This window comes from Diceros bicornis, chromosome 18 (genome assembly GCF_020826845.1).
Source record: "Diceros bicornis minor isolate mBicDic1 chromosome 18, mDicBic1.mat.cur, whole genome shotgun sequence".
Lineage (NCBI taxonomy): Eukaryota > Metazoa > Chordata > Mammalia > Perissodactyla > Rhinocerotidae > Diceros > Diceros bicornis.
The window spans coordinates 798725-811723 of record NC_080757.1 but is presented as its reverse complement, the minus strand read 5'-3'; the positions used below and the strand labels follow the sequence as shown (position 1 = coordinate 811723).

Sequence of the window (12999 nt, the reverse complement as noted above, 5' to 3'; positions counted from 1 at the left end):
TCTTCTCATTTGGCCTACTGATTTTTTTTAAGTTTCACTGAGATATAATTCATATACCATGACAGCCACCTATTCTAAGTGTGTAAGTCAATGAATTTTAGTATATTTACAGAGCTTGAGAACAAACACCAGTCAATCTCAGAACATTTTCATCTCCCCAAAAGAAACCCTATATCCATAAGCTGTTACTCCCCATTCCTGCCCCTGGCCTTAGGAAACCACCAACCTACTTTCTGTCTCCGAGGATTTGCCTGTTCTGGACATTTCACATAAATGGAATCCTATAATATGTGGTCTTTTGTGACTGGCCTTTTTCATCTAGCATCATGTTTCCAAGGGCTATCCACGTTGTAGGATGTGTCAGTGCTTTATGCCTCTTTATTGCTCAGTAATATTCCACTGTATGGATGTACCACCTTTTGTTTCACATTTACCAGTTCAGGGACATTTGGGTGGTTTCCACCTTTGGCTATTGGGGATAGTGCTCCTAGGAACATCCACGCACAAGTTTTTACATGGACACATGTTTTCATTTCTTCTGAGTATATTCCCAGGAGTGCAATTGCTGCATCATATGGTAACTCCATATTTAACATTTTGAGGAAATGTTTTCCACAGCAGCTGCACCATTTTACAATCCCCTCAGCAATGACAAGGTTCCCAATTCTCCACACCCTCAGCAACACTTACGATTGTCCATCTTTTCTATTATCGTCATTCTAGTAGATGTAAAGTGGTTTCTCATGTGGTTTTGATTTGCTTTTCCCTAAGGACTAGTGACGTTGAAGCAAATTTTCATGCACTTATGGGCCATCTGCATATCTTCTTTAGAGAAACGTCTATCCAAATTCATCACCCCAAGCCCGTGTTTTTAAAACCTAAGCTACAGCCCATCGTTCCCTCCTCAGCCTCAGCCTGCACCACTCCACCATCCCATCCCCTCCACACTCACTCAGCTCCAGTCACACTGGTCTCCTTTATGTCACTCAGATAAGCAAAGTCCTTGCCCACCTCAGTGCCTTTACACCTGCTCTTCTCCCAGCCTGGACGGCCCTACCCCTGGCTCTGAATTAGTAGTTCATTCCTACCCTCAGGTCTGAGGTCAAATGTCACCTCCACAGAGAAACCTTCCCACCCTCCTGGAGCAGCCCCTTCCCCGTTTACTCCCAATACATCACCTTGTTTATTTCCTGCACAAAGCTTACTGTAATCTGAAATTATTTTGTTTACTTGTTGTCACCCTCCCCACTGTAATGTCAACTCCTTGAGACCTGAGAACTTAGGTGTCTTATTTACAAATATAACCCCAGGGCTAGACAGTGCCAGGCACAAAGTAAGTGATAAACAAATATATCTGTTTAGTGAGCAAATGAATTGTCTTATTCCAGGCTCCATAACAGAGTAAGGAGAGCCATGTTGAAACACAGGTTTAAGGTCATCTAAACTTATCCTTCTAAATGAGTGGTGTTTCCTTCAAAGTAGTCCTCAAGGATGTCAAATAGTTGTTTCGACAAATACTGCTACCACTTAACACATGTTTGGAGTTGTATATATTATAAGAACTATGGGAAAATATATATATATGAAAGAAAACTCAAGCAAAAATACCAAAATGTAAGAAACTGGTGGTTTCAAAGTGGTGAGATTATAAATAACTTTTTATCCTATATTTTAATTTTCCAAAATTAACCTATATTTTTTTAAAGCAAACATTCTTGGGCCTCCTCCTAAGGATGGACCTCCCTCTGAGGCAGTTACAACCACAGCAGAGAGTACTCATTGCTTGAGGCATTGTGAGTTGTTTTATTCAACATACACTGATATCCACTATATTCTCAGGATTAGGGAAGTTCAGATATGACTCACTTATTTGCTGGCATTGGATCCAAACAAGTTTTGGCTATTTTCACACATCAAATGCCCCTTTCAAGGACAATTCCTGTTGACTGAGGGCATTTTATGTGGCATATACTGTGCTAGTTGTTAAGAGGGAACATCTACTAAAAGGATAGCATGTATCACTAAGTATCCACCAACAGTTTAAATGCACACGGCTTTGATCCAGCTAGTCCTCTATCATACAGAAATACTTGCACATGTACACCAAGACTCACGGTAGCCCTGATATACAAGAAAAAATGGGAAACAAAATCTTACGGAAATCATTAAATAAATTATGGTACGTGTGTATGATAAAATACTATGCAGTAGTTAAAATGAATAAGATAGTTCTATAGTGTTGATATGGAAAATATCTAGCACATATTGTTAAGTGAACAAGAGAAAGCTACAGAATAAACCCAACAACTACTATGTGAATATTCACCCAGCAAATATCTGAGTGTGTACCACGCGCCAGGTATCACTCCAGGGCCTGAGAAGACAGCCGTGACCAAGCCAATCCCTGGCCTCCGGGAGCTGACATTGGAAAGAGGAAGGGACAAGCGCAGACACACAATTTCAGCTTAGAGTACGTACCCAGGATAATGGGGCAGAATAACTGGGAGGGGACGATGGCCACTTTAGCTGCAGCAGTCAAGGATGGCCTCTTTGAGAAGGTGACATTGAAGGTGCTCAGAGCTGAAGGTTGAAAATGATGTGGCCATGCAAAGAACTGGAGGAGAAACTTTCCAAGAGGATATAATAGGAACAGAGGCCATAAGGCCAGAAATAAGCTTGACATGTCCACGGGGCAGAAAATAAGCCAGCGTGCCCAGAGCAGGCAAGAAGAGGTCCGGAGGCGGCAGAGCCAGGCTGTGACGACGGCCTCGCAGGCCTGGCCGGGTTGGGCTTTACTTCGGTGCAAGAGGAAGCCGAGAGAGATTTAAGAAGGGACTAACATCACCAGAATTTGGTTTAAAAATATCACTCTGCTGCTGCGTGGAACACGTAAATTACAAATCTCGATATAAATATGTATGTAAATGCACTTTAAAAGGTGTGGAAGCATACACCCCAAATCGTCTTCTAGGGCCAAAAGGGTGGGAGGGAGGGGGATGTACGCAGAGAGAGGGGAAAATGGGCAACTCACATTTTCACATATCTTCACACTGTTTGAGTTTTTCATAAGGATATAGTCGTGTATCACTGAATAATAAAAACAAGATTAGTCACCACTGAAGTCACCACCAAGCAAGCTCTCCAGGCTGCGAGGCAATGCTCAGAGCTCCTGGAGTAAGGACATGCATGCCAGGGAGATGTCTGAGGAGGGTCCCTCAGGTGGGCAGAGGAGGTCTTGGCTCACACTGTTTCCCTCCTACCTGAAACCCCCTTGCCTCTCCACCTGGCAGATTCCTTTTCATTCTTCAAGATGACAGCTCCAGTGTCACTGCCTCCCCGGGGAGGATCAGCCCCTGCCCGTCTGCACCCCCATGCTCCACTCGCACATCCATCGCAGCACTTTTAGAACTGTGTCCTAGTCACTCATTCACCAGTGAACTCTGAAGGCAAGAACCCTCTCTTATCTCCTTCTGCATCCACAGACCTGGTACAAGGCCTAGCATGTAGCAGGTGCATGACAGATATTCATCAAGTTACATGTGAAACCTTGGTCTCTGTCTACTTCAGCACTAGACACACAGCCACCCACTTAGTTACTGACTAGACCCCACTCTTTGTCCCAACTTTGGGCACCGACTGACCTTCAGAATCTTCTACCCAGTTAAACGCCACAGTGGAGGTAAAGGACCAATGGTATGGTTTAGACTTGCATTTCCCAGACTGGAATTTCTGCAAGTGTGTTAATAGAGAAGCTGTGAAAAGAGTGTTCCGGGCTAGGACACAGTTGAAGGAAGCTGCATCCTCTGGCACGCCAGCAAAGAGCCACAGTGCGCCAGCCAACTGAAAGCTCTGAACAGTCCTAGGGCGGAGAAACCTTCTTCACGCAATGTTCCCCACGCTGCTTTGGTTAAAGACCGCCTTTCTTGTTGCAAATCGATTAAATCCTGCAGGGTAACAGCAGCAGCTGCTAACATCTACTGCGCACCTACTCTGTGCCAGGTGTTATCTGAGGACTTTCTCATTATCCTCGTCTTACAGATGAAGAAACCGAGACCCAGAAAGCTTAATAACTTGCCCAACTGCTGAAAGTTAGATGCTAGAGAAGCCCAGATATGAACCTGAGCAGTCTAACTCCAGTTAAGACTGAACCTTAACCACTATGCTATCCAGCTCCCCAGAATACAGTCAGGTGAATGTGGTCCAGGAAATGCAGATCCAGACAAGAACAGAGTTTTTAAAACCTTACTCTTTGCCTCTCCAGACTCTTGCTACAGATGGAAGAAGTTATACAACAATACTCCACTACAAATCAAATTCAAATCCTAAACCAGAATAAAACATACTATTCTGCAGGACCTGGACTCAAGTCTAAAGATAAATTACCAACCAAACAAGTCTACAATTTAACCCAAACTCTAAGTATTTTGCGTCTCTCTGATGCCTTTTTATTGCGTTAGAACTTTGAAAGCTGACGACTTTTGGAGGCATTTATATGGCACAGTTAAGGCCAAATCACACCTTATGTTTGATTTGTCATTCAGCTTGCTAAATACAAGCAAATTTGTGATGAATAAAAGTTATACAAGCCTAGAAATAAATCCTAACATTTACGGTTAATTGACTTTTGACAAGGAAGCCAAGACAACTCAATGGAGGAAAGAGCCTTTTCAACAAATGGTTCTGAGACAACTGGATATCCACATGCAAAAGAATGAAGTGGGACCCCTTCCTTACACTATATACAAAAATCAACTCAAACAGATCAAGACCTAAATGTAAGACTTAAAACTATAAAACTCTTAGAATAAAACATGGGAGCAAATTTTTGTGACCTTGGATTAGGAAACAATCCTTAGATATGACAGCAAAAACACAATGACAAAAGAAAAAAATAAATAAATTGAACTATATCAAATAAAAACTTTGGGTTTCAAAGGATACCATCAAGAAAGTAAGACAACAATGCACAGAATGAGGGAATATATTTGCAAATCATGTATCTGATAAGTGACTTGCTATCTAGAATATATAAAGAACTCGTACAAGTTAACAATAAAAAAAGACAAATAACCCAATTGAAAAAAATTTAGTGAAGGATCTAAATAAAGATTTCTTCAAAAAAAATATACAAATGGCTAATAAGCATGCAGAAAGATGGTCAACATTATTAGCCATCAGAGAAATGCAAATCAAAACCATGATGAGATGCCATTTCACACCCACCGGAGGGCTAGAATAAAAAAGACCATAATGAGTGCTAGTGAGGATGTGGAGAAGTTGGAACCCTCATACATCGCTAACGGTAATGTACAATGGTGCAGTAGCTTTGGAAAACAGTTTGGCAGTCTTCAAAGTGTTAAAGATGGATTTACCATACAACCCAGCAACTCCACTCCTAGCTACATACTAGAGGTATACACTCCTAAGAGAAATGAAAACACACAACCACAAAAAAACTTGCACATGAATGTTCACAGCAGTATTAACATCTAAAAAGTAGAAACAATCCAAATGTCTATGAACTAATGAATGGATGAACAAAATGTGGCATATCCTTACAATGGAATATTATTCAGCAATGAAAAGGAATGAAGTACTGATTCATGCCACATGGATGAACCCTGGAATATTCTGCTGAGTGAAAGAAGCCAGTCACGAAAGACCACATATTGTATGAAACGTATATGAAATGTCCAGAATAGGCAAATCTACAGAGACATAAGGTAGACAGTGGTCGCCAAGGGCTGCAGGGGGAGGGCAGGAATGGGTAGTGACTGCTAATGGGTATAGAGTTTCTTTTGGGGGTGAGGAAATTGACCATGGTGATGGTTGCATAACTCTGTGAACATCCTAAAAACCAATGAATCGTACACTTTAAATGGGTGTATGGTATGTGAGTCGTATCTCAATATAGCTACTTTAAAAAAAGTCTTCAGGGAAGCACATCGGGTGTACCTGCTAATGGAATTCAGCGGATGGTGTGCAATGGCTATGGAGTGGGGGCTTCAGCTGCAGAACCAATCATTTCACCAGAACAAAACAGTACTCCTCCTGCCTCCTTAACCAGCCTTCTCATTAGGTCTCCTGCTGTACCTCTTCAAACACCTTAACTTTTTCTTTCCAGCACTTATCACAATCCGTAAGTATCTTCTTTGTGATTCTTTGTGCAACGTCTGCTCTCGGCTGCACTGCAGGCTCCCAGGAGAGCAAGGACCACGTTGTGTTCGCTCTGTGTCACTGGTGCTCAGCAGAATCTAACAGTCAGTTCTCAGCTATTAACTGAACAAATGAACTCTGAACATCCCGTGAAGCAGGTCAAATTAGACTCAGTATTTTCTCAAGTTACTGGATCAAAACATCTTAACAGCCTACAAACTTGAGTCCAGTGACAACAAAACAAGCATGGCCCTGCGGAGAGGGCGAGGAGAGAGAAGGGAGGGAGAGAGAAGGAGTGGGCAGAAGCAAAAGAGAAGGGGAGGTGATGGCAGACGAAGAGGCAGACGCTGGTCGGGGGGGGAGACAAACTTACTTTTCTAGGTTGGCCATCTGCTTCACAGCTTCCACAGCCCCTGGTAGAGGCTCAAGGTCAAAAAAGAAATTCTCCGACTCCCATATGCTGATGGCCTTCTCCTGCGAAGACGAGAGAAGCAGGTGACTTCCAAGGTCCTCAGCACCCCACTTCACTGCACAGAGGGTGTCGTGGCTGGGAAGGGCTGCTCACAAGAAGGTGGGCCTTCCACGTCCCCTCACCACCACCCCACGCACACTCCCAAGGATGTATTTCCTGGGTGGAGGCGGAGGGTCACACAGAGTGTGTGTGCGTTCCAGCCCCTCTCCAGGAGGATCTGACTTCTGCAAGGATCTGGCAGAGAACAGCTAAGGGGTCAGGGGCTGTGAATTCCAAAGCATGCTCTGCTGGAGGGACTGCTGGACCCATTTAAGGCAGAAGGCCAGTCCTCAGGAACCTCACGTTTGCTTGATTCTAGCGGCCAGAGACACCCTGGAGGCTCTGAGGATGGCCCAGGTCTCGCCATAGCACCAGAGTCCTTAAATTCTAGAGCTGGAGAAATGCAGAGATCCTCAAAAGCACTGCTGTGCCTTGCGGAACAAAGCGGGTGCAGGTAGAAGGCCAGCTGGTCAGAGCTCCAGGCTCCTCACCCACATCAGCCAGAACAGCTCTTTTATCTGTTTCACGCATTGAGATACCAATAAATACTTTGTTTAAAAAAAGTATTCTGCTGTTTTTCAACTTTGCAAGCCAAAAATCCAGACCCTCACCTTACATATAAGAAAACCAAGGTTCAGAATGAGGATTTACTTCATGTCACACGGCAAAACGGTGGCCAAACTGGGAGTAGATCCCCATCTCCCAACTCCCAGGCCAGGAGTTTCCACCTCATGCTGCCACACCAAAATCAAGTTTGCAGAATGCCACACCATTCCAGGGCCAGGACAAGGGGAAAAGGACAATGGGAGGGAAGACAAATCCCCGCCTCCGAGAAGTAGAAACCTAAAGCCCACGTGTGCCGTGCAGGAAGCCCCTCTGCCAGGTCGGAAGCTGCTCCAGCACAAGCGCCCCCTATGCCACTCGTGTGGGGGGAGTACACTGAGATCACACCGGCAACACGCTTGTGAATATACGGGGTTAAGCAAATCAGGGCTCATCGCTCATCTACAGTATCAAGGTGACACTGTCAGAACTCGAACTTGGAGCTTCTGACTCTCACGGAGGCGATGTGGAGTGCTGGACAGTACGCTGGACGCTGGAGTCAGAAGGACTGGCCCCTGCCGTGTGACCCTGGGCTAACCACCCAACCTCAGGGATCAGCGTCCAGCGTCCCCTCCCTCCCTCCTTCACTAACCTGCTCTGAAACCCTAGCCAAGACACTTCCTCTCTCTGGGCTGAGTCCCTCAACTGCTCTAACAGGGTAAGATTCTAAGTCAGTTAAAACAATCTTTGCCTTCCACCTCTGCCCTGCTTACCTCTCGGAGCACTATGAAGATCAAAGGGACCAGGAAAGAGTGGTATTTTGTAAAACAGAAATGACTACATATATAAGCGGGGTTGGCCAGTTGGTTATTTTTAACAGCAGATGCTGGGCCAGCTGGGCCAAGGGGAGACCCAGGATGTCCTGCTGTGAGCTGTGCTGGGGATGAAGGGCATGTGCTCATCTATTACAATCCCGTTTCCTGCAATGTTCCCAGAAGCATAAGAAATGAGCAGGTCACTCCCAGAGCACGCCCTCCCTGGAGCCCCAGGAGCTCTGCTCCTTTGCCTTCTACTTGGAAAACAGTAACTCATCTCCTTAGACTTGGAATCTGCACATCTGTGCAATGGACTGGAAAAGCTGCTGTCCTTTTCAGAGTGGGGGTGGGCTTAGTTTCCTCACCCCAACACAGTTCTGGGAGGAAATAAGGTGCCCAGACTGCCAAGACTGCTCACTGTCTATAAAGGACACACACACAGCAGAGCAGTATGTCATCGAGGCTGCAAACATCACTCGGGTATTCTCTCCAGTGTAAAGCTGCCGATTAGGTGTTAGGCCTGGGAGGAGTCAGTATACCCGGCTCTGGGGAAGTCGCCCTCTGCAGTGCCTGGTGTTAATGAAGAGAAACGGCACTTGATTTCCCTTCTAACACCTGCCCCTCAACAAACCAAATTATTGTCAAGGTGCCTTGCATAAGTCAAAAGAAATGTCACTCGTTAGAGCGGGACAGAGGACAGGACTTCGGGGTGGGGAAAGCTAAATGTGCTTGGGAGGCAGAAAGACTTGAGTCTGACTCCTGGCTGAGCCCCTTACCAGCCATGTGACTGGGGACAAGTTTCCTCACCCACATAATGGAGATAAGAACATCTTCCTCACAGCGGAGATAATGCAACCCATGCTTACAAAACAGGCTCTAACATCATCATCATCAGATCCTCTGGCAGTGACTTTAGGTGGCCAATGGAGGGATGCCAAAAAACACCCAGCCTCTTTAAGTTTGTGCATGGCAAGATCCCCTGAACAGGGAAAGGAACCTTTCACAAAATAGTTTAAATTTACAACCAAGCTGTCTGTCCGTAGACCTGCCTGGATACTTGCCCACATCCAGCATGGCCTCAGAGAGCAGAGCACAGCAGGAGTCAGGCGGGTGTGGTGAGCTCAGGTGCTCAGCAGGGCCAGCAGGGGAAGGGGATACGCCAAGGAGAAGATCCTACCCTACCACGACCACTGACTCCCTGCATGATGTCCAGAAAGTCACTCAACGTCTCTGGGCCTCACATACCACTGGGAGCTATGCTTTCACGGAAGAGGGCAAAAAAGCATGGTAAAGACACTCCCCAAATTCATGAGGAGGAAGAAATGGGAAGGTGACTGCAGCAAGCGTCAAAGAGGACTTTACTTGTAACGTTTATTCTACTAAAAAAATTAAAAAACAAGACTTGAGGCCAAATAAACCAAAAATTCAAAAGTCAGCTGGAGATGGAGAGTCAGGTATATTAGGCTTCATATTCTCCTGAATTTTGAGAAGCCCTGGATGACAGCCTACAGTTAGTGAGGCTGCACCCCGGGGCCTCCCCAGGACCCTGTTTCACAAGAGGCCCACCCCCGGCTCGGGGCGCTGACCCACCCAGGGTCAGGCGGGCTCGCGGCCCCGAGCTGGGAAGGCGGGCCGGCCGGGGCGGGGATGCTCACGCTCAGCCCGGGCTGCAGGCGGCCGTACTGCTCCGACACCCAGAAGCCGCGCCGGTCCTCCAGCGCGATGAAGGGCTGCTCGGGGAAGCGCGCGCGGAACTTGCTGAGGAAGCCGCCCTCGAAGTCGGCCAGCACGCCGTCCATGTCCACCAGCACCCGCAGGGCGCGGCCGCCCGCCCGGCCCGCCGGCCCGCCCGCCGCCCCGCGCCGCCCCGCCGGGCCCGCCGCGCCGCGGGGCCGCCGCGCACACCAGCCGCCCAGCCGGATCATGGCCCCTCGCGGGCGCTCGCCGCGGGCGCCGGGGCCTGGGCCGCGCCGCCCGGCCGGGCCGGGCCGGGCGACATGACCCCCGAGGGAGAACCGCCGCGGCCGGTACGCCGGCGCGGCGCGCGGGAAGCGGGGCGCCAGCGCGCAGGCTCCGGCCCAGAGCGAGGCCGCGGCGCGCGCCGCCCTCGACGGGACCGCGCCCCCGCGGAGGCGGGCCCGAGGGCGGGGCTGGGAGGCGGGCCGCGGAGCAGGCTCTGCGCTCGCGCCTTCGGCCGGGACCCGGGGCCGGGGCTCCTTCCTCACACTGCAGCAGCGAGCGCGGAGGAGCAGTGCACGTCCGTGGAGCAAGCCTGTGTCACTGCGACGTTTACTGGGCACTTACTGTGTCGGGCTGTGAACAAAATAGACAAGGTTCCTGCCGTTCTGGAACTTACGTTTCAGAAGGGGAAACAGACAAGAAGCAAATAAACCTACCAAATAGGCAAAATAATTTCAGGGAGTGACAGTAGCGTGAAGGAACCAAAACGGGGTGATGTGCACTCTGAAGGCTCCCTGCTTCATAGTGGACGTCCGGGGAGAGACTGGCGTTAGCAGGACAAATGAAGACCTTGCAGACATCGCAGAGCCTTCATAAAACTGGCGATTTTCAAGTACACCTATAAATGAATATTGTTATGCACCCCTGGATAGGTTGCTTTTTTTAAAAAAAAAAAGCAGGATGATGTGATGATGGAGAGGTAGGGAGATTGCCAGGTGGTCAGGGAAGGCCTCTTGTAGGAGGTGATGCTAGAGCAGAGACATAAATGATGAGAAAGAGCATGCAGTATCCACTTGGAGACAAGTGGTCCAGACAGCACACTCCAAGGCCTGAGGCAGGGCGTGAGGCCTCAGAGAGCGGAGAAAAGGCCAGTGAGCTCACAGCTTTCGTTCTTTTGTTTCTTTGGCACATACTTGCTGAGCGTCTCCCAGGTGCTGGGCCGTGGATATCAAGTGGTGAGCAAAGTCCCCGTGCTCACGGAACTGACATTTGTGGATCTTCCTGCAAGTACAGTGAAGGAAGGGTGGTCCAGCCTGAGGTCAGAGAGATGGTCAGGGGCAGCAAGGAAGCAGGGTCGCACAGCTGGAAAAGTATGTGGGCTGTGGGGTCCCCCTGACCCATGCCCAGAGCCAGCCACATAGAAGGCCCTCAGCGCCCTGGTACAACTGTTCACCCTCACAGCATCTCCCGGATTCAAGGGCAGGGACTAGGTCTGATTCATCCCGGCATCTGAAATGAATGAGTGAATATGATCCCTGCAATAACCTTTTCTGATTATTTTCTGACCCCCTGACTAAGATTTCACACCTTGCTTCTCCACCTTGATATTCACTCTTCAATTACATCACCATGTTCTTCTTCATAATTTTATTATGAAAACGTTCATACAGGAAAGTTGAAAGAACTGTGCAATGAAGACACGTATGCCTACCGTCTGGGTTCTGTGGTTAACAGGTTGCTATATTTTCTTTAACATGCACCAGTGCCTCTGTCCATCCCTCTACGCATCCATCAGTGCATCTCATTCTTTGATGCGTTTCAAGGCAAGCTGCAGAAGGCAGCACACCTCACCCCTAAACGCGTCAGCCTAGGTAGCTTTGAGTGAGTTCGAGATATTTAAAGGCAAATTTTACAAACGAAATGCACAAATCTTAACTTTACCATTCCGTGAACTTTGACAAATGCACCCCTAGAAGAGACAGAACACTGCTGCCCAACAGAACCATCTGCAGTGATGGAAATGATCTGTGCTGTCCAGATACAGCAGGCTCTAGCCACATGTGGCTATTGAGTACTTCAAATTTGGCTACTGAGACTGAGGGACTAAATTTTCCATTTTATTCAATTTTAAATAATTTAAATTTAAACAAGCCACGTGGCTGGTGGCCAGCACGTCAAACAGCACGGCTTTAGAACATTTCCGTCTTCTAAGAAAGTTCCTGCTCCTTCTCCATCAGCCCTTCTCCCACTTTGCTAATTTTTTTCACCATGGATAAGTTTTGCCTACTGCAGAACTATAAATGGAATCACACACTGTGAACTTCATCATGACTGACTTCTTTCACTCAGCGTGTTTTTTTTGTTTGTTTGTTTATTGCAGTAACATTGGTTTATAACATTGTAAAAATTTCAGGTGTACATCATTGTACTTCTATTTCTGCATAGATTACATCATGTTCACCACCCAAATACTAATTACAACCCATCACCACACATATGTACCGAATTATCCCTTTCACCATCCTCCCTCCCCCCTTCCCCTCTGGTAACCACCAATCCAATCTCTGTCCCTATGTGTTTGTTTATTGTTGTTATTATCTACTACTTAATGAAGGAAATCATACGGTATTTGACCTTCTCCCTCTGACTTATTTCACTTTGCATTATACCCTCAATGTCCATCCACGTTGTCACAAATGGCTGGATTTGATCGTTTCTTATGGCTGAGTAGTATTCCATTGTGTATATATACCACATCTTCTTTATCCATTCGTCCCTTGATGGGCACTTAGGTTGCTTCCAAGTCTTGGCTATTGTGAATAACGCTGCAATGAACACAGGGGTGCATGTACCTTTGCAAATTGGTGTTTTCAAGTTCTTTGGATAAATACCCAGCAGTGGAATAGCTGGATCATATGGTAGTTCTATCCTTGCTTTTTTGAGGAATCTCCATACTGTTTTCCATAGTGGCTGCACCAGTTTGCACTCCCACCAGCAGTGTATGAGAGTTCCCTTCTCTCCACATCCTCTCCAACACATGTTGTTTCCTGTCTTGTTGATTACAGCCATTCTGACGGGCGTGAGGTGATATCTCATTGTAGTTTTGATTTGCATTTCCCTGATAGTTAGTGATTTTGAACATCTTTTCATGTGTCTGTTGGCCATCTGTATATCTTCTTTGGAGAAATGTCTGTTCAGGTCTTTTGCCCATTTTTTAATTGGGTTGTTAGTTTTGTTGTTGTTGAGATGCATGAGTTCTTTATATATTTTGGAGATTAAGCCCTTATCAGATAT

The 12999-nt window shown here is 47.0% G+C and overlaps 1 protein-coding gene across 5 annotated transcripts in view; it reads right to left on the bottom strand.

Moving 5' to 3' along the window:
* NT5M (5',3'-nucleotidase, mitochondrial) overlaps nucleotides 1-10063 on the bottom strand; it is a 64945-nt gene extending 54882 nt beyond the window's left edge. For 2 of the 5 annotated variants that reach the window (XM_058559508.1, XM_058559509.1), the window contains exons 1-2: nucleotides 9681-10063; nucleotides 6530-6630 (exon numbers count right to left, since the gene is read on the bottom strand). In XM_058559508.1, the coding sequence (XP_058415491.1) occupies nucleotides 6530-6630; nucleotides 9681-9950 (371 nt within the window). In that variant the 5' untranslated portion in view covers nucleotides 9951-10063. Of the gene's footprint in view, nucleotides 1-6529; nucleotides 6631-9615 lie in introns of all 5 variants that reach the window. The other 3 variants (XM_058559511.1, XM_058559512.1, XM_058559510.1) reach the window with 3 other exon arrangements.
* Nucleotides 10064-12999: the final 2936 nt, after the last annotated feature.